Consider the following 27,095-nt stretch of genomic DNA (forward strand, 5'->3'; position numbering starts at 1 on the left):
ATAAATTAAAAATTTCTTTTGAAGATAGATGTGATGGTGCTCACCTGTAGTCCCAGAACTCTGGGAGGCTGAAGGAGGAGGATCCCAAGTTCAAGCTTACCCTAGGCAATTTAGTGATTAAAGGAGACCTTGCTTTAAAAAAATAAAAGGAGAAATCGGGTGTGGTGGCACACACCTGTAATACCAGCACTTGGGAGGCTGAGGCAGGAAGATCGCTGTAAATTCAAAGCGAGCCTAGGCTAGTAGTGAGTTCAAGGCCAGCCTGAACTACATAGCAGGACCCTATGTGGCCCAGACTGACCTCAAACTCAGTGCTGTTCTGCCTCAGCCTCCTGAGTGCTGGGATTGTGGACATGCCCTACCACCGCGGGCTATCTGCTGGAATTTTGACTGGAATTAAATCTTTGGGTCAATTTGGAGAGAATTGATGTCCTAACAGTCAGTATTCAATGTTCCAATCTCTGAACATTGTGTAGCTCTTTAATTCCTCTACGCAGTGTTTTATAATCTTAGGTATACAGGTATAATTTTTAAAATATTTTTGTTGATACTAGAAATGGTATTGTTTTTTAATTTGCATTTTCTAAGTCTTCATTGTTAATATATAAAATACATTGGGGTTTTTTTTGTTTGTTTGTTTGTTTTCCAGTACCAGGAATTGAACTCATGACCTCGCGCTTGCCAGGCAGGCGCTGTGCCGCTGAGCTAAATCCCCAGCCCCCTGGGGTTTTGTAATTGACTTCATTTCTAAATTCTGTGTATGTTTGTTTGTGTGTGGTATGGGAATTGAACTTGAGACCTGCACAAGGAGCTACATCCTCTCACTTTTATTGTTTGAGACAGGATCTCTAAGTCGCTGAGGTGCCCAGACCACATTTGAACTTGTGATATACTGCCTCTGCTTCCCAGAGTGCTGAGATTATAGGTGTGTTCCCTGCTTCTAAATTTATTTTTTTCTGTAGAATTTTTTTGTAGAATCCTTAGAATTTATTAACGTACACAATCATGTTGTCTGTGAATAAAGAGTTTTACACTTTCCTTTCTGTCTGTTTGCTTATAATTTCTGCCTTCCTTTTCACACGAACCAGGATCTCTACTGTGATGTGAAGAAGAGGGACTAGATATTTATACTTCGTTGCTTTTGTTAGAAGAAACTTTGTTTTTCACCGTTAAGCATCATGTTAGCTGTAAACTTTTGTACTTACCTTTATCAAGTGGAGAAAGTTCCCTTCTATTCCTGCTGGGCCAAGAATTTTTTAAAATCATGCGCTGGTATTGAATTTTATGAGATAATTTTTTTCCCATTTATCAAGATGAGTTTTTCTCATAGACTTAATGAAGTAAATTGTTTTTTTAATTCCATAAAATTATTCTTCAACAAATTCAAACAAAAATACTTTTGCGTACATAGATTCATTATTGAATGTTAAATCAGTCTCATTCCTGAGATAATCCTACTTAGTCATAGCACATTAGGCTTTTAGCCATTCTGGATATAATTTTTTTTTTTTTTTGTACCGGGGATTGAACTCAGGGCCTTGCGCTTGCCAGGCAGGCACTTGTGCTACTGATCTATACTCCCGGCCCTGGATATAAATTCTTAAGTGTGAACAAAAGATGTCACAGAAGATAGGGTCATGGGAAAAAATATACATTTAAGAAATGGCAAAAGTTTTGGATAGATAACTAAAACATAATGCTTAGTATAGGAGGATTAGAAAATTTGAAGGAATTACTGGAATGTAAACAGAGGTAAAGTATAAAACTAAGGGGATAAATCTAAAAGTACACCTTTAACTCTCAGGAATTCTGTAAAATGAGAACAGAGAAAATGGCGAGGACAAGATCAAAGAAATAATACAAAAATAGTTCTGAGAACTGAAAAACGTCACCGCACTGCTCCGCCCTAAAAGGACAGATGGCGTGCAGCTAGCCAGAGGCCCGCTAGTCTGGGTGCAGCGGGAGAACGCAGGTCCCTGAGAGGGCCATCTCCAAGGGCAAATTAGAATCGAGGGTGTGGAAAAACATGGACAAGGCGCACAGCAAAGATGTAAGAGGATTTGGAAGAAATGAATAGTGTGAAACTGAAGTTTTCCAGAAGCCATGTCTGTGTTTTGCAGGCCGTGGCTAACTAAGTAGAACATCATGCTTGTGGGAGGTGAGACTCTGCGTGTGTGGAACCAGAATTATTTTGGGCCATCTTAGGTCTTTGAGAAAATAGCCTTCTTTGTTGTTCTCACTCTCATTTGAGAGATTTGAGACAGGATCCTTTGAACTCACTATGTACTCCAGGCTGAATGTGGTAATCTTCCTGCCTTAGCTTTCTGAGTACTGGGATTACAGGCGTGCACCACCATGCCCAGCTGAAAAAACAGCTTTTATTTATCTGTGCTTGGGCGCTAACCCGGGGCCTTCACATGCGAGGCAGAAGCTCTGCCACTAAGCTAGCTGCATCCCCAGCATCCCCAGCATCCCCAGCCCTGGCATTTATATCTGACCTCAACACTCTTACTTGTTTTTTGTTTTGTTTTGTTTTGTTTTTTGTCTTTTTGAGACAGGGTCTCACTCTGCAGTGCAGGCTGGCCTTGAGCTCACTTTTGTAGCCCAGGCTGGTCTTGAACTCACAACGATCCTCCTGCCTCAGCCTCCCGAGTGCTAGGATTACAGGCGTGCGCCACCACGCCCGGCTTCAAAACTCTTATTTGGAAAACTTACCGGAATGTATTGTTAGGCTTAGCACATAATTAGCCTCTTCCAGTGCTAAAGCTAAAAATGGTATAACATCTAAAACCTATTGGAACTCATAGGAAAGGTTTCTTCACTTAGCCTACCTATCTAATACCAGTGTATCTGTTGAGTGTATTGACTTAGGACTTTGTTTGTTCCTTAGCTATAAGAGTTCATGTAACCACTTTCACTTCAGAACACATCATTTAGGACAGTGCTGGCGAACCTATCACACATGTGCCTCAGCGGGCACGCAGAACCCTCTCTATTGGCAGGTGAGCCAAGTTGACCTAGCATCGCCCCAGCAGCCGGTTTAATCGCATTGTGGCACTTTCTGATAAATAAGTGGGTTTGGGTTGCACTTTGGGCGCTCAGTCTCTCAAAGGTTCATCACTGATGTAGGGTAACTTGAAACGATGTTCCTAGCCATGGTCACTCATATTTGGCTCAGAATAAGCTATTTTCTTATTTCCTTTAAAGCAGAGCTGTTATTTTATATCAGCAATAGCTACAAAAGAAACCAAGCAAGAGAGCAGATGAGGCAGGTGTTAACCTTAGGAGGGGTAGGAAGGGATACACAGAAAGGAGACATTGGTCTGAGGGTGTAACTCCATGGTAAAATACACGTTTAGCTTGTGTGAGGCCCTGGGTTAGGTCTTCAGCAATATAGGAAAAATAAGGTTAGTGGTCCTCTCTGCGGCTTGCCTCAGCCATAAACTATATTTGCATAGTCATAATGATATAAATATGGACAATGAATGTAACCAAAAATTATGTCAGAATGAGGACAGGAAGTAGGGTGGGGGGAGGTCACATAGGAGAGCTTAGTCTTCAGTTACTATGGTAGAAAGTTAGATAAATGTCTAAGATTTATAAGTCATAGCCATACAAATGTTTTTAAGGATGGTGATAAAAAGCAGAATAATTCCTTAAAAGAACTGAAGGTAATTACTTCTGGGAGGAGGTTAAGAGGGAATTGGGTCAAGAGATTTAAAAATTAAAGAGTACTATATAATAACAAATTTTTTCTTACAGAAATGACAGAATTTTAAGCCAAGCGTGGTGGCACATGCCTGTTTAAAATAACAAAAGATTTGACTAACAACCCGTTTCTGTTTTCCTTTTAGGTTTAAGGTTTTGAGATTGAAGTAAGTCTGCACGGTAGGAACTCATGTCTTTCCTTGTAAGTAAACCAGAGCGAATTAGGGTGAGTGTTTCCATTCTTCTGACTTTACTATCTTTCTTTTCTGAAAATAAAATGTTTTGACAGATATTATTGGTGGTTTTTTATGGGAAAACAGAGTCATGCAAAATGAGGGATGTAGGAAGCAAGGCAGATATTGCGCCCTCTGCTCTGGGGAAAAGACCTTTCAGGTAGAGGCTGACCAAGACAAACAGAATATACAGTACTACTGGTGTATCTGATAGAGAAGAAACAAGAGGGTGACTTGTTTTATGAATAAATATCAGTCACATTCAATAAGTTGATAGCCCTTTTCGATATAGAGGTATAATTGCTAATGATTTCCCCGTTTCCTTCGCTTTTGATGGGTTTTTTTTAAAATCAGTATCAAATTGCAGTTACTACAGCAGTTTTTTCTAAGGAGGGTCATTACCATTAACTGAAGACGTTTTGAAATTGAACGTGAAAAATCTGTTACACTTTAAAGCTTTATCAGCTGAAATGACCTCAGCAATAAATACTAGACTTAGCTTTTTTATAAGCTGCTGTGGTTTTTTTTGTTTTTTTTTTTTTTTTGTATCAGGAATCGAACTTAGGACCTTGGGCTTGCCAGGCAGGCACTTGTGCCACTGAGCTATATCCCCGGCCCCAAGCCCCCATGGTTTCATAAGAATATCTTTTTTTGTATATTTTCAAGAACTTAATTTTTAAAGGCAGTAGTAATTGTTTTAAAATTTTAACTATGTAGGTAGTATGAGACATGAGTTTACCAATCTCTTTAAATATGAAAACCCAAATTATATTGTGTGGTATAGTACATGTAAATATTTTGCCTTTTGCTTGTTTTAGTGCTGGGAGTTGAACCCAGGGTCTTGCACATGCTAGGTAAACACTCTACCACTGGACTAAACCCCTAGCCCTACATGTATTATATTGTTTTTTATTTGGAAGAAAATTGTTATAGATAAGGACAGAGTGACTATATAGCTCCAGTTCACAATCTGTTACACAACTTACTTCAGAACGTTAATCTTTATTATGTTTATGTGTATAAGAATATCTACATTGTAAAGTCAGTGTTGAGAGGAAAAAGTGAATCTCTCCTTAGCCTGAACTCTGTGCAGAGAATGCTTGCATGCGACCTTTGGCACCAATCCTTAAGTGAAATACAGTCTTGGTTCCACTACTTTTCTATTGTAACCTTGCCTGATTCAGATGAAACCAGACCCTGATCAGTATGGTGGAAATCAAATACGCATTTCAAATAGGCCGGTAAGGTGAACTGGCCTGTAGGTTGATCCTGCAGTGTGGTCCTTGTGAACTCAGTAGGAAATGTAAATGGTGATGCTTGTAGAAACCTTAGGGCCTAGGGGATAAAAGAATATGTAGCTTGTGTTTCAATTTACAAACTAATTGGGGCATGTGAAAAACTTCCATTGCTGTGTTCTGTATTTTGAATTTCAATGATACTTTTCAGATTGGCGTTAATGATCCAAAGCATCTATAATAGATGGCTATGGAATGAGTAAGATGGAGCTAATGATAATTTGGTACATAGAAGAGACAAAAGCGTTCATTATTAGGGCCAGTACTGTGTATTTCCCATCTGTTGAATTTAGGATGTAGTCATCCTTCTGCCTAAGATTAGGGGTAACGAGGAATAGAGAAAGGAGTTAATTTGTTGTTTGAGGTTGACTTCAAGATTCTTTTCAGAACTTTTCATAGAAATGTATTCTGTCTATACTGCATGATTCTGCTTTTGTAGCTGTGGTTTTATTTGTCTGAGGCTGATAGCTGATTCGTTGTGGTTTGGAAGAAATACTAATTCTCTTTGGGGTTTTCCTCTTTAGCGGTGGGTCTCGGAAAAGTTCATTGTTGAGGGCTTAAGAGATTTGGAACTATTTGGAGGTAAGTACGTTATGCCACTTAGCTACCAATTCAGGATAAATATCACGTATCACAACTCTTTTGTTGACTAAGTCAGTTTATAGAAATTAGCAATTCTGAGAGCAGTGTGAAACTATAGTTGTTAGGTTATTTGGCTCCTTTTTCTTTTTCTTTCTTTCTTTTTTTTTTATTTTTTGTCTTTTCGAGACAGAGTTTCACTGTACTGTTCAGGCTGGCCTTGGCCTCACTTTGTAGCCCAGGCTGGCCTGGAACTCGCAGTGATTCTCCTGCCTCAGCATCTTGAGTGCTGGGATTCCGGGCATGCGCCACCACGCCCCTGGCTGTGTGACTCCTTTCTGAATCCATTGTTTCCCAAAGATTTGAGGACTCACCTGGCAGATGTCCTCGACATACCGTGATTGTTAGAAAGTCAATACAATATTTATTTGAAGGCATGTGTGTTTTTTCTGAGTATTTATCCAGCTGAACTATTTATTTATTTGGGGGTACTGGGGCTTGAACCCAGAGCCTTCACACTGTGCTACATCCCCAGCCCTTTTTTAATTTTTGAGGCTGGGTCTCCCTAAATTGTTAACTTGCTCAGTCTGGGCTCAAACTTGTGATGTTCCTGCCTTCCCCACTCCCCTACGCCCTCACTTTCTGCTGGGATTGCAGACCTGCACCGTTGTGCCCAGGTCCGTGTATGGGACTTGCATGAATGGGTTTTGGATTTGATCCTTTCAGTACAGGCTCTCTGGCTATCTTTTTTTGGAGATTTTTTTTTGTTTGTTTTTTGAGACAAGATCTCACTTTGTAGTTCAGGCTGGCCTCAAAGTAGGCAGGTTTCCAGCTACCTGCCTCAGTTTCCCAAGTGCTAGGATTACAGGCGTGCACCACCGCGCCCAGCTTGCTGTGGCTGTCTCTTGACAATGCCCTAATGCAGAGATGGCTTTTAGAGCTTTCAGCGATAACAAATAGCTGTCTGTCCCACGTGAGCCATAGGTTCGCCACCACTACCCTGGTGTCCGATCAGATGAAAGTACATACACAGTTGTTCTATATAGTTACTTCATGAAATTTGTATTACTAAGTATTACACAACTTGGAATTTGCCTCCTACTCTGGAAAATTGAGTTAGACTTTCTTTTAATCCTTTCTTCTGGTGCTTCTTCTTGATGGACTGCTTTAAGCAACTGCGTCTGCTGTTTGTATACCAGAAAACTGATGTCCAAGGAGGAGGAAATTCCTATTTTGATAAATTGAGACTAATTTGTTTTGCAACCAATGCCCTCTAACAATATAGTTAGTTGTTACGTCTTTGAAGAACGCGTTTTTCTTTTTTTCTTTTTTCTTTCTTTTTTTTTTTTTTTTTCCTTTTTGAGACAGGATCTCCCTATGCAGTTCAGTTGGTCTTGAGCTCACTTTGTAGCTCAGGCTGGTCTTAAACTTGCAACAGTCTTCCTGCCTCAGCCTCCCAAGTGGTGGGATTACAGGGGTGCACCACCATAACCAGCTGCATTTTTCTTATTGACTAAATTTAATTGTCTGATTTTGTATAATTTAAGATATTTAGAACTGTATAATTTAAGATAGTTGGAAATTTGTAATCCACTACTTTACAGTTCAACATCATTCTCTCTGTTCCCTTCTCTTTTCTTCCCTTTCCTCCCTTTCCTTTCTTTCATTGTCCTTTTCTTTGTAGAACTGGGAATTTGAAGTCAGGGCCTTAACCCTGAACTGCATTTCCAACCCTTTTTTCATTATTTATTTTTGAGACAGGGTCTTGCTGAATGTCTGAGCTCGGCCTGAACTTGCAGTCCTTTTGCCTTAGGCTCACAGAGCTGCTAAGATTATAGGCATATGCCACTAAGCCCAGCACTTAATTACTTCCTTCCTTCCTTTTTTTGTAGCACTGGAGATCAAAGCCAGGGCCTCACCTATGCTAGACAAATGTTCTACCACTGAACTACACTCCCAGCCTCCAACTTAATGATTTTTAATACTTACAAAATTTGAAAAGTCAAAAGCACATATAGAATTTGTCTGATTCAAGAACAGAAAATTATTTCAATTGTTCTATGATTTGTTCATTTTTACTGTGAGTAGCCCATAAAGCCGTTACTTTGTGTTCAGAATAGAGTGTACCTGATTTTGGAAAATCAGTTTGGGTAATGATCCTCCATATATGTGTTACTATGTTAAAACTTGTTTGCCAAAAGCGAAAACAAAAAAATAACACTATTTTCTAGTCCTTGTACTTCCTGGGAAATAGCCAGCTATCTCTGTGACTTTAAAATGAATTTTGGGGTTGGAATAGCTCAGTGACAAAGTGAAAGAAAAAAGAAAAGAAAAGGAAAGAAAAAAGAAGGAAGGAAGGAAGGAAAGAAAAAGGAACTGTATAAAGCTTGGCTCTGACACCAGCCTGTTTAAAGTAACACTGTGTGCTGATGACAAGAAACGTAGCAGCAGAACTGTGGCGGTGGGGTCGTCCTCAGGAGAGAGTACCCTTGGAGTAGCGGCCTTGGCGGGCTTTGAAGAGCCGCAGCGTCATGGTTACAGCCCCATCTAGCTGGAGCATCTTCACTGTGGATCTGTGCCTGTGTGTTCATATGTAGCACTGCAGCCACTTTTCTCTGTAATGACTCCTTAAGGGATTTCTATTAGTAAATGTAGTCCGAAGTGCAGTGATTGCTGTTCTGACGTGGGTGTGTCTTCTGCTAAACCACACAATGCCAACCATCACTTTCTCTACTCCAGAGCAGCCTCCGGGTGACACTCGGAGAAAAGTAAGTGACTTTCCAGGCTCTAGCGTTATGGCTGTTGCATGGGATGACTTCTTGTGGAAGTTTGTATGTGGTTTGTTGGCTGATCATTTTGTGTTTCTGCTTCTCTGTCATGGAGCTTTATTTGTACCATAATCGTTTCACTTGTAGAGATGCAGGTTTCTCCCTGGAAAGCCTTTGATGTGTAGTTTAGAGTGAAAATATCTGAGGCACATCTGGGGATTCTTCTGGAGATGAAGATCTCTTCTCTCTTCTTCCTAAATACATACCATTCCCTCAACACTACCCGCAAATAAATTTCACCAATCTGAAATGTGGTTATCTTTTAGTGCCTAGTGGCTCTAATTTCTCCACCCTCAGTCTACTAATAGTAGGTTTCAGTCCATAGAGATAATACAGATGTCTGTCTAGATCATAAGGTAGGACTTCAGTCTCCTATCTTAAAAATGAAACCAAAATTTAAAATTACAAAACAGAAAATTTACTTTTGCCATTGGCAAAGGCTGTAAGACTTGCTCTGCTTCCTCTGCTGGTTTATTTTACCTAAGGAAATAGCACAAGAAGTGCACAGGGTACCACGTTATTTTGAAAAATGTAATCAGTGTCTTACAAAGCAGGAAGATAAGTATTCTTTTCTAAGTATACTTCTTTCTTGGGCTTATAAGTATTTGCACCTTTTGTAGGTAGCCCCAAGGCTGACTGAAGGATGATGATATTGACTAAGAATTTCTTTTTGAGTAAAACTTCCGCTGTGCTTATGTAGTCTGCTAGTCAGAAGCACCTTTCTCTAAGATTTGAATCCTTTTTTTGTCTTTCTGAGAAGGGTCTTGCTATGCAGTTGAGTCTGGCCTTCACCTCACTATGTAACCCAGGCTGGCCTTGAACTCCTGCCTCAGCCGCCTCAGTGCTGGGATTACAGGTGTGCACCATCACATCTGGCTGGTCCAAATCTTTTTTACTCAGGAGACCAAAAAGTTACCCTGTACGATCAGTTAGACTTTTTTCCAGAGTATAATACCAATTGTATGTAATTTTATATATTCATACCTGTCAGCATTCTCTCACAAGCTATCCTGTGTGAAACCTGTGGAAAGTTGGATGTGTTTATTCGGTGACATTTTCTAAACGTTGTGTTTGTGTGCTTCATTGCATTTTTGTTTTCTTTTTGTCATGTTGGAATGTGTTTTGTTTTAAACTCTTTAAACAACATCATTTTATGGTAATATCTGGATGTCAATAGCTTATGTATTATTCAAATGCTTCAAAACAAATAAAATGCTTTTTTTGGTGTGAGAAACTAAGAAAAAAACTCTAATAGAATTAGTTTCTTTTCCTGAGCATTTAGACATTGTACATTATGCAAATAAAACTGTACCATCTTATGTTTAAACGGAATGGGCTAAAATTCCATCCTTTTCATCTGAATTTAGACCTTCTGTGAATCTGAAACAGTATAGTGGACTAACCTCCCATTCTTGTGTCAGCATCCTTTTAGAATACTGCCCTTGTTTCCTGGTTTGTTCATTTGCTTTCCTAAGTAAAGGTTCTCTCTGACGGAGACCTGCAGTAGCCACAAAGCAAACAGCCTCCATTTCAGGGTCATTTCCAGTGAGCTGGGGGCAGAGTGGTGGAGGAGACACAACAATCCCTGGTACATTTCGTGTAGCTGCATGCAGGTTGCCCAGGAAATCATATTCCCAGCTACCCAAAGGGTTTATTTTCTAAAACTAACACTTCTGATTAGTTTTCTCTATTAATAATGGAAAATGGAAATATTTGTCATGTTCCTAAGAATATCAGTAGTTTAATGAACCATTCCCTGTCTAGGCTAAACAAGAACGTGCCTTAGGGTAATGCCTGGTAGACAGTATGTCCTATATATATGTGCTCCTTGCAAGGACAAAAGACAGGTAAAAAGCATATCTGTATATCTAGTTTTTCCCAACTGTGTATTTATTTAAAGTGTACATTATAAATACCTTGATCTCAGGACCCAGTTGTCCTACTAGTCTCTTTTTCTTTATTTTTTTAAGGCAGAGTCTCACTATGTAGTACAGGCTGGCCTTGAAATCGCTTATGTAACCCAGGCTAGCCTTGAACATGTGGTGATCCTTCTGCCTCAGCCTCCTGATGCTGAAGTTACAGACATGAGGCACTACAACTGGCCATGGTCTCTTTTTTTTTTTTTTTTGGTTTTTCTCCGGTACCAGGAACCGAACTCACGACCTTGCGCTTGCCAGGCAGGCGCTTTTGCCGCTGAGCTAAATCCCCAGCCCATTCTCTCTTTTTCAAATTAGAGAAAGTTTAAGGAATTAGGTGATTAGAGAAGAGAAATCCTTTAAAAAGTAGTTGCTTTTTGAACCAAGTGTGGTGGCGCATGCCCGTAATCCCAGCACTTGGGAGGCTAAGGCAGGAGGATTACTTTGAGCTCAAGGCCAGACTCAGCTACATAGTGAATTCAAGGCTAGCCTGAATTGCATAGTAAGGCCCTGTCTCAGAACAAAACAAAACAAAACAGTTGCTTTGCATTGGGGTTGTAGTGCTAATTGCCTTGGCTGTGAGCCTGTGATCTCTAGATTGCCCCTTGTGCCAGGAGTCTGTGAATGTGCCGCATGAGTGCTGGCATTTCTGGTAGAGGCTGTTGTATCTCTAAGGAACTGGCATTCAGCCTCTCTTTTCTTCAGCCCATGGGAACAACGAGGCCCTGGGCAGAAAACCTCCAGAGTTCAAACTTTGCTGAAATGATTTTTGCTTTTTAAATATTTGTGACTGTTATTCTAGGCAATGGGTAATACATCAGTGAACAAGACAGATAGTCCCTTCCCTGTGGAGCTTGCATTTTAGTGGTCTCTCTCTTTTTTTTTTTGGTACCAGGAATCGAACTCAGGACCTTGTGCTTGCCAGGCAGGTGCTGTGCTGCTGAGCTATATCCCCAGCCCAGCTTGCATTTTAGTAGAAGAGACAGGAAACAGATGAACTAGAATAATGACTACTATTAAAACAGTAAAGCAAGCTGCTATAATAGAGTGACCAGGAGCCCACTTTACTCTTCTGGATGAATTGTCTCTGAAGAGTTGACATTTAAGTTAAAATCTCAGCGATGAGGAGAGGACAGTGATAAGAAAATGGAAGGCTGGTGGAGGAGCACAAAGGCAGATGGGGCTGGGGTGTTCCAAACAGAGGGTGACGGGTGCCGGCTTTCTGAGGCTGGGCCACGCTGGTTTGTGTGGGGAAAGTGAGCTGAGTGGGGGTGAGGCACACGGGGGAGGGAGCAGAGAGGTGGGAGTCAGATCATGCGGGTGTTCCGAGGCTGAGGAGGGGTTTGGGTCTGAAAGCAGCCCACTGAACTTCCAGTTCCCTGATGGCACTGATCTGATGGAGAGAAGAGTGTGTGCAGTGGCCTTACAGGTGGAGAAGATAGGATGCTTAACAGCTAAAGCAGCACCCTAAATTCTAAACAAACAGATTCACCGTTCCAAAGCTTTGCTCAAATTGCTCAAATTTCATTTGTCTCTGCTGTGTGTCTCTCTCACCTTTGTGGGGTACCTAGCATGTAGTATCTTTTTTTTAAAGCAGTGGCAAAATTTATTTGAAAAGGTACAAGTGAAGAGTGAGGGAGAAATTGGCTCCGCAGAGGGAGCTTGGGCCGTGTGAAAGAGGGAAGAAAGGCACGGCCTGGAGGAAGCAGGGCGGTCCGCCGTGAGGAAAGCCACGAGAGCCGTAGCCGTAGTAACCAGCACTTTAAGATCATTCTAAGAACAAGATAATTTCTTTTTTTCTTTTCGTTTTTGTCTTTTTGAGACAGGGTCTCGCTCTGCAGCTCAGGCTGGCCTTGAGCTCACTTGGTAGCCCAGGCTGGTCTCGAACTCACAACAATCCTCCTGTCTCAGCCTCCCGAGTGCTGAGATTACAGGTGTGCGCCACCACGCCTGGCCAGAACAAGATAATTTCAAAGAGCTACAGTGACAAATGATCATAGAGTTTGTTTTCCAAGATACATAAAAAAATTAAAATAAATGAAGCTCCATTTGGGTTTCATTTGTTTGTTTGTTGAGACAGGGTCTTGCCGTGTGGTCCAGGCTCGCCTTGAACTCCATGTACCCAGGCTAGCCTCGAACTAGGGGTGAACCTCCCGGCTCTGACTCCCGAGTGCTGGGGTTACAGGCGTGTGCCACCATGCCCAGCTCCACCTGTGTTTCTGTTTCCGTCACTCACTGCCATTTTGTTCGAGTGGAAAGTCACTAAAAAGTAGATAGCAATAAAGAGGAAAATAGAATTCATATATATTGAATACCTGTTATACACCAGGTAATACTAAGCTTTTTACATATCTGTAATATTGTTATAATCTGATAGTCGTAATGAGCCTGTGAGATAGGAATTATACCACTGCTGAGACTCCAGGAGATTAGAGCAGTGATGGCAAGCCTTGTAGAGTTTTCAGTGCTGTACACAGCCCCCTGCGGCACAAGTGCCGTAGGTTTGCCACACTTGGTTGGAGTAACTTCCTGGGGTTACGGGCAGCGATAGACCCAAGTTCAAATTCTGTCTCTGTCTGGCCACTAAGCATTATGCCATATCTTTTACTGAAACTAGCCTTTCCAAATTGTCTTTCCTAAAAGTTAACAGATATTAGGCACAGAAGTTTCCCGGGCAGGTATCATTGGGAAGTGCTAGGTTGGACAGAGCTGAACAAGTTTCTTTACGACAGAACTTCCCCATGCTTTATTTATTTATTTATTTATTTTGGTGCCGGGAATCGAACTCAGGACCTTGCACTTGCCAGGCAGGCGCTTGTGCTGCTGAGCTACATCCCTGGCCCTCCCCATGCTTTAATATGGGAGTAAGCCTCGGGATTCTCCGTGACAGAAAGTATGTGCATTTCCTAGCTTAATTGTCTGTGGAAACTTTGCCAGGGTTAGTGTCACTTGAACAAAAGTAGGCCTACTTTGGGAAAACGCTGCACTGAAAACAGCTCAGTAGCAAAACAGACCAAAGATAGGAAGAAGCATTTCACCTTGAGGAAAACTCACATGGCCAGTAAGTGTGCGGAAAGGTATTTATCCTCATCACTAATCAGGGAGCTGTAAATCAGGCCCGCAGTGCGGTTGCCGAAAATAGTGAACCTGACAGCACCGACTCTGAGGAGGAGGATGTGCTGTAGTGTAACCGTTTTGGAAGACAATTTGCCATGGTTTCACAGTGTTAATCTTCATGTGCTCTGTGACCTACCAGCTCCATCCACTCCTAGGTATAGGCTTTAGTCAGGAGACATGTTCAGACACAGTTCCTCATAGCAGAATTGGAAAACAATTCAAGAAGCTCATCCGTGTTGGAATGGATAAATGGAGGTTATGTTCATGAGAGGAATATTATTTAATAGTGAAAGTGGATGAACTACAGCCAAATGCAACCATATTGCTGAATCTTAGAGAAAAACTGGATTAAATTAAAAATGGACTTCAGTGATTGGGTTGGATTTTGCTTGACTAACTTCTTAGTGTCAGTTAAGTGGTGAGGGAGGCAGAGCCCCGTTTGGGTTCTTTCCTCATAGGCAGTGTCAACTACGTATATATATTTGGGGCTTGAGGGAGGTTATTTTTGTTATGTTTTATTTGTTTTGCTTTTAGAAAAGATCTCACTATGTAGTTCAGGCTGGTCTCAAGCTCCAGGTGATCCTCCTGCCTCAGCCTCCCCAGTGCTAGGATTACACCTAGCTATGCTGCCACACTTAGTTATGTAGCATCAAATATTTGAAACCAGATGCGCTCAAAATGTCAACAGAGGAGTATATTCATTTCCCTGGTGTGGGCCTGGGTCCTGTGTCACTTAATCTCTTTGGTCCTCATTTTTATTATTGAAAAATAGAGATATCTGCCCCAACTACCTAACTGAGCTATAGGAAGATCAGCTGCACTGTGGAAATGCTGTGTGAAGAGTATGTTGTGTTCAGATAACATACTGAGCATGATCTGTTGTGTTTTGAGACAGGGCCTCACTGTGTCACTAAATTACCCAGGCAGAGTTTGATCCTCCTGCTTCAGCCTCCCATAGTACTAGGGTTACAGGCATGCACCGCCACACCCAGTCTGAGCATAATTTTTATGGGCCCGTCTGTGGCTGAGACCTGGAGGCTGTGCCCTGGCCTGCAGCTCGGTGCACCACTCACTTGTAAATGTGCGGGAGTTACCAGCCTGGCCCCTTGGTTTGCTAAAGAGGGGTCTTCTTCCGGTCACATTTCCCTTCCTTCCCCTTTCTTTCTCTCTCTCTTTTTTTTTGCAGTACTGGGGATTGAATGTAGGGCCTTTGCACTGAACTGCATCCCTGGTTCTTTTTTACTTTTGAGATAGGACCTCATTAAATCACGGAATTGCCCAGACTGGGCTCGAATTTGCAGTCCTTTTGCCTCAGCCTCCCAGGTTGCTGAGACAGCTGTGCACCCCCATGCCTGCTGAGAGCAAGATTTGGTATTTGCCCTTTTAGGATCTTGCAGTTAGGACGTTAAAAATAGGATCTTAATGCATCAGAAAGTTACAAGAACTCTTCACGTCTCTTGTCCTTTTTCTCTTTTCTAAACGTGTCTTTCTCCACACAACTTTTCCCCAAGTAAGAATTTCATAGACTTGAGCCAGTGAGTTAGTTGCTGGGAAGGACAAGCAGGTTAGCAGCTGACGAACAGGTTCCATGCCCTGCCGCGTTTGTAGATATTGCCGGCACTAACTTGCTCTGACATCCCTGCTGATTAGTGCGCTGAGCACCTGATGTTTTATTTCTCCTCGAATAATACTGGCCCTGTATTCTGCCACACAGTCAGGGTTTATATGTTTATTTAGATGGGAGTATCCTCATGGGTCTAAACTATCACATCTACCCCAGGCCCATTTTGCCCCACTTTCTCTGTTAACCTGTTTTTGTTTTTCTTTAGACCAATGAGGCGAGCTCAGAGTCGATAGCATCCTTCTCCAAACAAGAGATCATGAGTTGCTTCCTGCCAGAGGCAGGGTGTTACGAGCTGCTCAGTGTCATAGGTAATGTGCAGGAACTCTCCTTGCTTCTCTCCTCCACAGACGGCTACAGCTTTCTCGGCTAGTTAGTAAGATCCATGGTTCTGAGTCGGGTGTGGTGGGGCAGACCTGTGATCGCAGCACTCGGGAGGCTGAAGCAGGAGGATTGATTTGAGTTTAAGGCCACAGTGAGTCCAGGGTCAGCCTGAATCACAAAATGAGACCCTTTCACAAAACCAAACCAAAGCAGACCAGACAGACCAAATGTAACCTGGCTTCCGTGAGTTTTCTTTGGGTTTCTGCTGCCAGGTATTAGATGAAATCAAATTTCCAGAACAGAGGGTCTTTTGTAATTTTTTCCTCATGGCCGTAAAAATGGGATATCCTGGGCTATCTATAGTCAGGTAGAAAGTTGGCTGAGAAAGAACTAAGGAAAAGCCAAGAAGTTTAACTTTCCTGTTGAAATCAAGTCATTTTTCTTTAAAGAAGACAGAAACCTGCTACTGTCATAAACAATGCCATTCTTTTCCCTTAGGCAAAGGATTTGAGGACCTGATGACAGTTAATCTTGCAAGGTACAAACCGACAGGAGAGTACGTGACCGTGCGCAGGATTAACCTGGAAGCTTGTTCGAACGAGATGGTGACGTTCTTGCAGGTAATAAGACACGAGCGTGACGCTGAAGCCTGGGCTCTCGGTCACAGTGACTGCGGCGCGTTTCTTCCCTGAGTCCTGAGAGCTTGTGGGGAGAAACAAGCGGGCAGGTGCTCAGAAGTCACAGAAGCGGTCAGTGAAGAACCTTAGGCGCTTAGCACTAAGGAGTGGGCTGCAGTGCAGCGTGATCCGGTGTGTATTTCCGTTGTCTTCATACATTCCTTCCTGGCGCATCTGTTTATTTATTATTCAGAGAGCGTAAGTAGTAAGCGGCAGAGGCATGAGTTGGAGCCGGGCAGCGTTGTTCCGATGCAGGGCTGCGAGCCCTGACGCCGGGGCCGGCTTCCAGCCGTGAACGTCCTGTTTGCCTGAGATTCTTTCCTGTTCAGGAAGCAACTAGCCACCCTCTCGTTGCACTGACACCACCGGGGCGAGACCCAGCTCCTCATACATTCGGTCCATCTGCTCGCAGCCCAGCCCCTTCTTGCCTCGCCCCGTTTCCTGAATTGATGCTCACCTGATGGCGCTCTAGTCCCAGCGCATCTGTTCAGAGTAGCTTGACGGGGCTAAGGGGGGAGCAGAAGGCCATGCCCAGCTAAGTTATGTGAGCAAAAGCACAGATCTGTTCTAGAGCATGTTGGATTCTGTGATTCTTCTGGGTTTTATTTTCTGAAGCAGTGGACAGGCAGAAGGTACAGCCCATTTAGCCTTAGCTTGTGTCCCAAAGGCTAAGACGCTGGAATTTCTGCCACAAGCCTGGATAGAGGCTGTTTTGTCTTTTTGAGACAGGGTCTGGCCTATGCAGTTGGGTCTGGCCTATGCAGTCAGGCTGGCCTTGAGCTCTCCTTGTAGCCCAGGCTGGCCTCGAACTTGGAATGATCTTCCTGCCTTAACCTCCCGAGTGCTGGGATTACAGGCGTGTGCCACCACACCTGGCTAACTATTATATTTTTATATAGTAGGAAAATTTTTTGTTTTCTTTTTTATTGGTTTATATTTGTGATCTATAATATTTAAATTTGTTTTGGGGGGGTTGTTGGGATTTGCTTGTTTGTTTCTTGTTTTGTTTTTGTATTCCTTGGCTTCTTTTTTTGGTACGGGGAATCAAACTTGGGACCTTGTGCTTGCTAGGCAGGCATTTGTGCCACTGAGCTATATCTCCGGCCCTGGTTTTGTATTCTTTGAGACAGGGTCTCACTAAATCACTAAATTTCCCCTGTTGGGCTTGAACTTGTGATCGTCCTGCCTTAGCCTCCCAACTGCTGGGATTACAGGCATGTACTACCATGCACAGTTTCTTTTGTTTTTTGAGATAGCATCTAACTGTAGTCCAGGGTGGCCTTCAACTTGCTATGTAGCTCATGCTGACCTCAAACTTAATGATCTTCCTGCCTCAGATGTTCAAGTGCTGTGATTACATACCACTTGGGGCTGGTTTTCCCTCCTTCCTTCCTTTTCTTCCTCTCTTCCTTCTGCTGTCCCTCCCTTCCTCCCTCTTTTCCTTCCTTCCTTTTCTTTTTCCCCTCCTCCCTCCCTCCCCTCTCTTTTTTTTTTTTTTTTTTTTTTTCTTTTTTTTTGAGGTAGAGTTTTGCTATGTAGTTCAGGCTAACCTTGAACTCACTATGTAGCCCAAACTGGCCTCAAACTTGTGGTGGTCCTCCTGCCTCAGCCCACCAAGTGCTCCTTCGGATTCTTGAGGGTTGGCTGCCAGAGCCACTCCGAGGTCTAAGCTGGCAAAGCAGGCTGGCTTCCTTGTGGGGCCGGTGGGGCTAGTTTCTCCTACGTTGGAAGTGCTCGGGCTACTCCTAGGCCTCTGAGGAGAGCACCCGGAAAGAACAAGGTCCTGTGTTATTCATGCTGTCGCGTCGTGTCGGCGGCGTTCCTCAGTGCCCCCTTGATCCTGACTCCAGCTTCACCGTTGCTTTCAGGGGGAGCTTCATGTCTCTAAGCTCTTCAGTCACCCCAACATCGTGCCGTATCGAGCCACCTTCATCGCAGACAACGAGCTGTGGGTTGTCACGTCATTCATGGCGTATGGTGAGTCGGGAAGGTCCCTGGTGGAGAGAATTCTTAGACCTCTGTCGGCGGATTACTGGTATGGTAGTTTCTCTCTCTGTTGCCCTTTGCTATCTTCCTGCAATTCTTCAGGTTCTGCAAAAGATCTCATTGGCACACACTTCATGGATGGCATGAATGAACTGGCGATTGCTTACATTCTGCAGGGGGTTCTGAAGGCTCTGGACTACATCCATCACATGGGTTATGTGCACAGGTAACATTCTTTTTGGGGGTTTGTTTTGTTTTGGCTTTTTGAGGCAGGGTCTCACTGTGTAGTCCGGGCTGACCTGAACTTCACTGTGTAGCTTGAATTCACAATCCTGCTTTAGCCTTCCGAGTGCTGGAATTACAGGCAAGCTCCACCACACCCGCGCTGCACAGCCCGCTTCTTCAGCGGCTTCACTCTTTATTAGTAAGAGTGGGAGTCTGAGACCCTGATCTCTCTAGGAAGCGTTTGAAAATTGACTGCAATTAATGAAGCCAGAGTTTATAATCAGGATCTGCATTCTGACATTGCCACTGACTTGGGGGACAGTCACTTAGCCTGTCAGTGCTGAAACCACTGACTTTCTTTTTATTGAGCACTTTGGTCCTGAGAATTGTTTTGTTTTGTTTTTTGACACTATGGGCCTCAGTTGTTTTTTGACAACTGGCCTCAAACACTTTGGGTCTCACTGTGTAGTTCAGGCTAGCTTTGCACTCACTGTGTAGCCCTGGCTGGTCCTGTGTATCATATGAGGAATATCTGAGGTGGGTTGTCGTCCCCTGTTCCCGGAGGCGGATTGTTGTTCCCTGTCTTCCTTCTTGTGCGCCCCAGAGTTGGTCCTATGCTGAGTGGCTGGGGTAAGGACAAATTGCTTAGTAGGTGATGTCGGGAAAACCAGCTCAGACCAGGGAGGATAATAAAGTAAGAGCCCTTTCTGATTCTACATACAAAGAGGACACCTGGAAGATTAAAGGCCTAAATGAACTTGAACCTACAGACTTAACCAGAGGAATTAGTTTTGTGATCTGAGGCATAAAAGGACTTCTAAGTATTTTAGAAGCACACAACATAAACCCAATATATGGATGGATTTAATTATATCAAGACTAAGGATTTCTGTTCAGTAAAGGACACCATGAAAAAGTGAAGAAACAAGTACAGAGTGGAAGATGGTAGTTTTGTCTCAAACATAAAGGAAATCTTGCAAAGCAGTAAGAAAAGAAGCAAAGTAATAAGTGGGCAAAGGAGATGAAGTTTATAGAAGAGGAAACTCCAACGATTAGAGATCGTAGGGACACTCGGATGTAGCAATCAGAGAAAAGTACGTGAGAAGATGTCAATTTGCATGAGACTCATAGCAGCTAGGCATGGGGTGCATGCTTGTAATCCAAGCACTCTGGAAGACTAAGACAGGAGGACCACAGGTTTTAGCCCAGCCTGGGTAACTTAGGAAGACCCTGTCTCAAAAAAAAGAAAAAAGAAAAAAAAAGCCTAGGGCAGAGTTTTCAGTGATAAGAACAGCCCACTGTAGTGGGCTGTAGGTTCACCACCACTGACCTAGAGGATGTAGCTCAGTGTGAAGGCTCTGGGTTCAGGCCCCACTACCATTAAAAAAAAGAGGACCGGGGCTGGGGATTTAGCTCAGCGGCAAAGCACCTGCCTGGCAAGTGCAAGGTTGTGAGTTCGGTTCCCGGTACCGGAGAAAAACCAAAAAAAAGAGGAGCAGTGGTGAGTAGGAGGCCAGGTGAGTCCTAGTGCAGGAAGATGACTGTGTCCCGGGGGTGGGTGCCCCCGTGCGGCCGGTCAGAGACACGGAACCGGTGCCGTCAGTGCTGCCTCTAGGTGTACATCCCAGAGCAGCAGACCCGTCGGGCGTGTGTGCAGATGTCACTGGTCATATTTGTACTGAGTACAGGCCGGGTAAATGTTCCTCCCTGGAGAATGGGTGAGTAAAGGTGTTAGATCCCACCGTGGACTCGAGGGGACAGTCAGCTGGATGTGGTGGTACATCCCTATAATCTCATCTACTCTGGAGGCTGAGATAGGGGGGTTGCATGTTCTAGCCCAGCCTGGGCAACTTAGCAAGACCCTGTCCTAAAAAATAGAGAGGGCTCAGTGATAGAGTGTTCCTGAGTTCAGTTCCCAGTACAGGGGTGGGGGCAGAGGATACAGATAATGACACAGATGGATCATTTGTTATTGTTGTTTACACAGATGGATCTTAAAAACGTAGCACTGAGTAAAAACCAAACCAAAAATACTCTAAAACATAGCGTGGAGTGAAAAAGGAAGAGTAAGAGGATAACGCAGAAATCAGGTAGATTGAAAACGTACATCTGTGCGTGTTGTAGAAACTTGCAAAGCTTACCGTTGTTCTGTGTGTGTATGCTTTCAGTCTACCGAGGGTTCTCTTCCCTTTTCACTCCACGCTGTCTTGGAGTCAGTATTTTTGGTAGGAAATGGGGAAAAGAGGGTCTTGCGCATAACAGAGAACAAAACATAAGAAGCTTTGAATTTTATTATATGTAAGTGGCCTCATGCTATTTTCTCTTTTTCTGTGTATGTTTGAAATTTTTCATAAAAATGTGTGTATGTATAAAATGCGCGCACACACACACACACACACACACACACACACACACACACACACACGGGAGAGAGCCACCAGATAGGTGTAAAGACTGAAGGTTTGTCGTGTGAAGGGCTCCTGCTGCCCACGGCACCCTCTCTGCCTCCCCCAGGAGCGTCAAATCGAGCCACATTCTGATCTCCGTGGATGGGAAGGTCTACCTGTCTGGTTTACGCAGCAACCTCAGCATGATCAGTCATGGGCAGCGCCAGCGTGTGGTCCACGACTTTCCCAAGTACAGTATCAAGGTTCTGCCTTGGCTCAGCCCAGAAGTCCTCCAGCAGGTGTGTGTACTGAGGCCCCATCAGTCCTCACAATTTCCCAAAGAAGCCTGTGAGAATTTGGGACAGGGAAGAGCGCTTTGCGTGGAGTAAGAGGGTTCTGGAGGGAGGAGGCCCAGTTGGCCAGGTGTGCTGGGGAGCCCAGTCACTGTGCACATTTCCTACTACCGCAGATGGGTGTCGCTTCTGCTTGCTGGGGCCCTGGCCCGTGCTTGATACTACTTCAGCTCCCCTCAGGGATCGTCCCACCTGTGGAAGAGTGAGCGTCTGGGAACTGCTTGGTGCTCTCCAGACCCACGTGCTGAGCTGGAGCGTGGGCCCCAGCACTTCGTCCTCCTCAGTACCCGCAGAGCAGACGTGTGTTCCTTGTAAGACGGCAGTTCATCTGCAGCCGTAGAAGCAAGGACCAGTCATTGGGCCAAGCATTCTTTTCTTACTCAGGCTTTGATCTGCTCTTTTTTTTTCCTTCCTAACGAGACACCAGGCTACAAGTAAATCATCTGTGGCTTTTTTTCTCCTGACTTAGAATCTTCAGGGTTATGATGCCAAGTCTGATATCTACAGTGTGGGAATCACAGCCTGTGAATTGGCCAATGGCCATGTCCCCTTTAAGGATATGCCTGCCACCCAGGTGAGCCTGCCGTCCAGTGCTTCCTTTCTTGCCGGCCTTTCCCAGATGTTTGTGGTTACCTGTCGCACTCGGGGACTCTGACTAGGGCTTTGTGTTGAAAGATAAAAGACCCGGTCCTCTCTTTCAAGAAGAGCCGCCCCTTCCCCCAGTGGGGATGAGTGTATAATTCCGTTTTCTCTGTGTGTAAAATGCCGTGGCCATGGAACCCAGCCCAGGGTGGGGAGAGCCCAAGGGCGGTAGTGTAAATGGAAGCTCATACACTTTATGTCTGCGTAAAGCATATAAACTAAGCTGACCAATTTTTGTGAATTTATAAAATATCTTCTATCTTCCTATTTTGATAAAGAAGATCAGTTTCCGATTTAGAATTCTCAGACATCTCAGAGTTGCAGGCCATCACATTCTGTCCCACTCCTTTGGAAACTTCATTGTGCAAGAATTTACCTTCTATTGCAGACCTGCCTGCCCTTTGCCTGGCAGTACCCCTCTGGCCTAGGAGCACCCAGGTAGTGGCACAGTCTGTCCTTAGTAGACATGCCCAGGGAAGAGGCTTGCCCAGGCCTCATTATGTCCAGGAGGCAGACTTAGAGGTCATGTGAGCAAGGATTACCTGGGCTCCCAGGCGTCTGGAGTATGACCTAGAACTGGGAGGGCATGGGCCCGGGGCAGCTAGAGGATGGCCGGGCCTGGGTTAAGTCTTAAAGGCAAAGAGCATTTCACCATGGGAAGAGTGGGAGCAGCAGCTGACTCTTTAGACCCAGAATCAGGATGTGTGGCTGAAGTACAGGTGCTCCATCTGAGTGATGAGGCTGGAGAAGGAAGCAGGGGCACCTTGTGCAGAGCTTCGTGTGCCACCTGAAGCCTTTGGCTCCTGCTCCAGAACAAAACACACAGCATGTGGAGAATGGCTGCCGGGGGTACAGGAACAATAGCAATGGCAAATACGTGTGTATGTTTTTAGAAAGGTCATTCTGATAAGTGCATTAACTGTAGTAGACCAGTTATGACGGTGTGAGCATTTAGGTCCGGTATCAGGAAGGCTAAGAAATATAATTCAGTAACTGAAGAATGCTCAAGAAGGATTAAAAGGCTATTTAGGGAGCTGGGGATATAGCTCAGTGGCAGAGTGCTTGCCTAGGTTAGAGGCCCTGGGTTAGAGCCCCAGTACCACAGAGAAGTCAAAAACAAAATTTGTGTTGGGTGCAAGTGCTTTAGATCTAGAAGTAACATTGTCTAGAACTTTCTACAGTGATGAGATATTTATACCTATGATGTCCAGTATGGCAGCGACTAGCCACCCGTAGGTAGTAAGCATTTAAAATGTCGCAGTGAGACTGAGGGACTGAATTGTTAACCCGATTTAATTGAAATAGAAAGAGCCACCTCCCGCTAGTGGTGCCATATTAGTGCCGCCCTAGAGAGCTTTCTAGATTTTTGGCTTGGACAGCTCATTATGTTTGTGAAAATGCCCGTAAAGATAGCAGTATTCAAAGTGGGGCTGGGTTTGCATATATGTTTTGAGGGCTTTGGAACGGCTGCCCACACCCAGACCCTGGGCACACTGCTCCTGTGCAGCCCGTCCTGTGACAGCCCGGGATGTGGTGTTACAGGTACTACGCTGTGAACCCCTTTGGGCCCACATGTGTACGGCGGCCTGGGGCTGGGCTTCCGGGAAAGTACCTGGGCTGTTCCCTCCACCCTAGAGTAGGGCTGGATGGGTAGGGGGAGAGGAAACTGCGGACCCTTCTTCCAGCCGCGGGGAAGGGTTCTCTGTCTTCCCTCTGCTCCTCTTCCCTCTTGCGGCCTAGCCAGGGGAAGCTGCTGAGCCCGGGGCCCGCATCTCTGTGGAAAAGCTAGCCTCGTGTGGCTTCCATCCTTTCTCCCAAAGGTCAGGTGGATGGGGAGGATACTCTAAAGAGGCTCTCGGGCCTTGGGGCCCCTTGCAGCTCAGGTCCTGATTCTCCTCCCCAGATGCTGCTGGAGAAGCTGAATGGCACGGTGCCCTGCCTGTTGGACACCAGCACCATCCCTGTGGAGGAGCTGACCATGAGCCCCTCGCGCTCAGCAGCCAACTCTGGCCTGGGCGAGAGCCTGGCCACCGGCATCCCCCGGTCTTCCAACGGTGACTCGCCTTTCCACCCCTACCACCGAACCTTCTCCCCACACTTCCACCATTTCGTGGAGCAGTGCCTTCAGCGCAACCCAGATGCAAGGTACCTTCTGGCCTGGGGCTGGGCTTCGGGGAGCAGGAAGAGGAGAGGAAGCTCAGAGCCGGGCCAAGGTGTGAGAGCACGTGCCTCTCAAAGGCCTGTGGGGGCCTGAGTTCTCAGGAGGAAGTGGGGCTCCACAGCGAGAGGGACGTCCGCTCACGGGCCGGCTAAGAAGCTGGGATTGGGGAGCCGAGGCAAGAAGCGGAGGGCACCTGGGAAGAGGTGCAAGTGGCAGGATGTGGGAGGTGGCACAGGGTGACGTGGATCTCTTCCCCTTTCTCTCCAGGCCGAGCGCCAGCGCCCTGCTGAGCCACTCCTTCTTCAGACAGGTATAAGAGCAGTCTCCCTCAGCTGCTTGTTTCTTCCTGCCCGTTGTTCTGTCTGAGCTCCTTAGCCCTGGAGCTCCCTACATATTTTCTCGTATTTTTGAATTAGAGAAATGAAGCCCCTGAAATGCTGTTTCTTCCCCTTCACCATTCTTAGCTCCATAACCCATTCACCACTCAACTCTCCTCCCGCAGATCAAGCGCCGTGCCTCAGAAGCTTTGCCTGAATTACTTCGTCCTGTCACCCCAATCACCAATTTTGAGGGCAGCCAGTCTCAGGATCATAGTGGAATCTTTGGCTTGGTGACAAACCTGGAGGAGCTGGAGGTGGATGACTGGGAGTTCTGAGCCTCTGCAAACCAGGCACGTTCTCCAGCTCAGGGCATGGGCTGGCACATTCCCACCCCACCCCCACCTGGTACAGAGTGGGTGCGGAGGACACTGCCAGCAGAGCTGGTTGCTGGCTGACGGGAAGGGCATTCTGGGAGAGATGTCTTCGCCGCTGTGTGTCTCTTAAGACATAAGGGACTCGCAGGATCACGAAGGTTCAGTAAGCTGACATGGCCCACCCAGAGAGCTGAGGTGACCCCCTCGGAAGAAGAGATGCTGTTCTGGCCCGGGACTGAATCCAAGCCCGAGGTTTGACTCAGCGACCCAGGGAATTGTCATTTCTTTTTCCCACCAGTTGCTGTCCTGCCAGCGAATTCCGTTCAGTTCCTTTGTTCCCAGATCCTACAGGTCCATGAAGGGGCAAGTTCAAAGCAACCTGCCTCCCTTGCCCTCTAGCCTCTTCCTAATAATTGAAGGGAAAGGTGTTTTTCTCTTGCAAGTACCAGGTGAAAGCTGGGACGTCCATCCTTATCTCTCACATTGCTGGGACCCAGACACCGAAGACCTTCCAGTAGCTCCTCTGTGAAACTCACCTCTTTCCCCAGAATCTGTCTTCATGCCTCTGCCACCTGTCTTGGTGCTTCTTCCAAGGGCCATAATGTCTTGCCTCACCTCAGAGCCTCAGTCCTTACGCTGTGTTAGTTTCATTGTCAGAACGAAATAAAATGCGTACAGAACTTGTTGGAGAACGGCGCTGGTGTTTGCACGTGCACGGGGATTGCAGGCCTGCTTCCTAGTGTGTGTGCTCAGGCGTGGTCACAAAGGCGCACACTTGTGTCGTTGCACCCTGGGTTCTCCTGCCACAGTGGGCCCACAGAATCGCAGCAGTGACCTCTTTCACTAGGTAAGACATAACAGATTTTGAGGCAGGGTCTTACTTTGTGATTTAGGCTGGACCTGAACGCATTAAGTAGCCCAGCCTGGCTTTAAATTCATGGTGATCCTCCTGTCTCAGCCTTACGAGTGCTAGGATTATACCACCGTGCCCAGCAGCTGTTTTTTTTTAAGACCTCTAAGAGATGATCTGTTCCCTACCTAAAATTTCAAAATGACAGTATTAATTTTTGCCTGTGGCCATCAGACTATTTGGAACTGGAAAGATCCGGGTGCCAAGAGCTGTAGGACCACTTGCAGCCACCAGGGGTCAGGGCAGAAGATGCTCGAGTTGGCAGAAAAAGGTGGGAGGGTTTTGTCCTTACCATTGGTAATGCCAAAAGTGCAAGTAACCTCAGAACCAGATCTGCCTGCGCCCATCAGCTCTAATGAGGGCCCCCTAGTCCTTCACAGGCCTGTGCGTATTCAGGTGCATGTGTTTTGTGCATGCACGGCTCCAGCCAAGGCTGTCGGCTTTGGCAATGCCCCAGGGTGTGGGCTCCCTGGCTCTGGCCTAGGCACTTGAAATGTCAGATTAAGGAAGTGCTCCTCCCTCTTCCCTGAGGCTGGTATGAACCATCAAATGCCCTGGCCATTTCCTCCAAAATTTAAACACCAGTTTAAAGATGAAAAATTCAAAAACCTCTTCCTTTGAGCAATTACAGGGAACGACACGCACTGTTCAGTAGGGATAGGAGACCTGAAGGAATGAGAATGCCCAGTGAAGTCTGCTTCCAGCCAGCTTCTTTCTCTTTTTCTTTTTAATTAATGTATGTAACACAGGGTCTCTGTCATGGTTTGGGGTTTTTACAAGGAGAAACAGTGTAATACAGGACACAGTTTATAAGATTATTCACAACAGTCACCCAAAGAACCATATACACAGAGAGCACAGGAAATCTCTGCACACACTAAACACCAAAGAATCCAGCTGAGGGCCTGGATCCCATGGAAATGTCCTGCATGAGTCCAGCTGAAGACCTAGAGGCAGTAACAGTGCCTCCCGTGAGTCCAGCTGGAGGCCCAGAGCCCAGGACAAGACCTCATGCAGGTCTGTTTCACAGATCTGCGCTGGGAAGGCCCAAAGGTAAGTGGAAGCTGGAGAGTCTGTGCCAGCAGGATGAAGGATCTGCACTGGAGCCAGGAAGCGATGTGCAAAGTAAGAACTAGAGCTCCCCGGAAAAGTACCACCGCCACCCTCAGCAACGGTGAGGTCCCGAACACTTCTGACGATGAGGAAAGCGGATCTCGTCAGGAAAGCCAACGCAGCAAGCTCCTCCAGAGACCGAGCAGTGCACCATCTTCCCCTCCGCAGCCAGGAAGCGATGCTCAGAGTGAGGACCAGAGCTTCCCTAAAGCGAACCGAAGCCATTCTCAGTGCCGACAAGGTCCCGAGCTCCTTGGGTAGTGAGAACAGCGAAGTTCATCAGGAAAGCCAGCATGACGAGCTCTTCCAAGCGAGCCAACAGCTCC

General features: G+C 45.4%; 1 protein-coding gene across 14 annotated transcripts in view; it reads left to right on the top strand.

Annotated features, from left to right (window-relative positions):
- Strada (STE20-related kinase adaptor alpha) overlaps positions 1 to 25,435 on the top strand; it is a 34,246-nt gene extending 8,811 nt beyond the window's left edge. For 3 of the 14 annotated variants that reach the window (XM_013503161.1, XM_005402193.2, XM_005402192.2), the window contains 12 exons: positions 3,855 to 3,934; positions 5,761 to 5,818; positions 8,555 to 8,583; positions 15,506 to 15,608; positions 16,120 to 16,241; positions 18,167 to 18,275; positions 18,387 to 18,510; positions 21,024 to 21,195; positions 21,719 to 21,823; positions 23,795 to 24,036; positions 24,320 to 24,362; positions 24,555 to 25,432. In XM_013503161.1, the coding sequence (XP_013358615.1) occupies positions 3,899 to 3,934; positions 5,761 to 5,818; positions 8,555 to 8,583; positions 15,506 to 15,608; positions 16,120 to 16,241; positions 18,167 to 18,275; positions 18,387 to 18,510; positions 21,024 to 21,195; positions 21,719 to 21,823; positions 23,795 to 24,036; positions 24,320 to 24,362; positions 24,555 to 24,707 (1,296 nt within the window). In that variant the 5' untranslated portion in view covers positions 3,855 to 3,898 and the 3' untranslated portion in view covers positions 24,708 to 25,432. Of the gene's footprint in view, positions 1 to 3,854; positions 3,935 to 5,760; positions 5,819 to 8,554; positions 8,584 to 15,505; positions 15,609 to 16,119; positions 16,242 to 18,166; positions 18,276 to 18,386; positions 18,511 to 21,023; positions 21,196 to 21,718; positions 21,824 to 23,794; positions 24,037 to 24,319; positions 24,363 to 24,554 lie in introns of those variants that run through there. The other 11 variants (XM_013503160.1, XM_005402194.2, XM_013503163.1 and 8 more) reach the window with 8 other exon arrangements.
- Positions 25,436 to 27,095: the final 1,660 nt, after the last annotated feature.

The sequence above is a fragment of the Chinchilla lanigera genome, unplaced genomic scaffold, assembly GCF_000276665.1.
Source record: "Chinchilla lanigera isolate Chin_1 unplaced genomic scaffold, ChiLan1.0 scaffold00077, whole genome shotgun sequence".
NCBI lineage: Eukaryota > Metazoa > Chordata > Mammalia > Rodentia > Chinchillidae > Chinchilla > Chinchilla lanigera.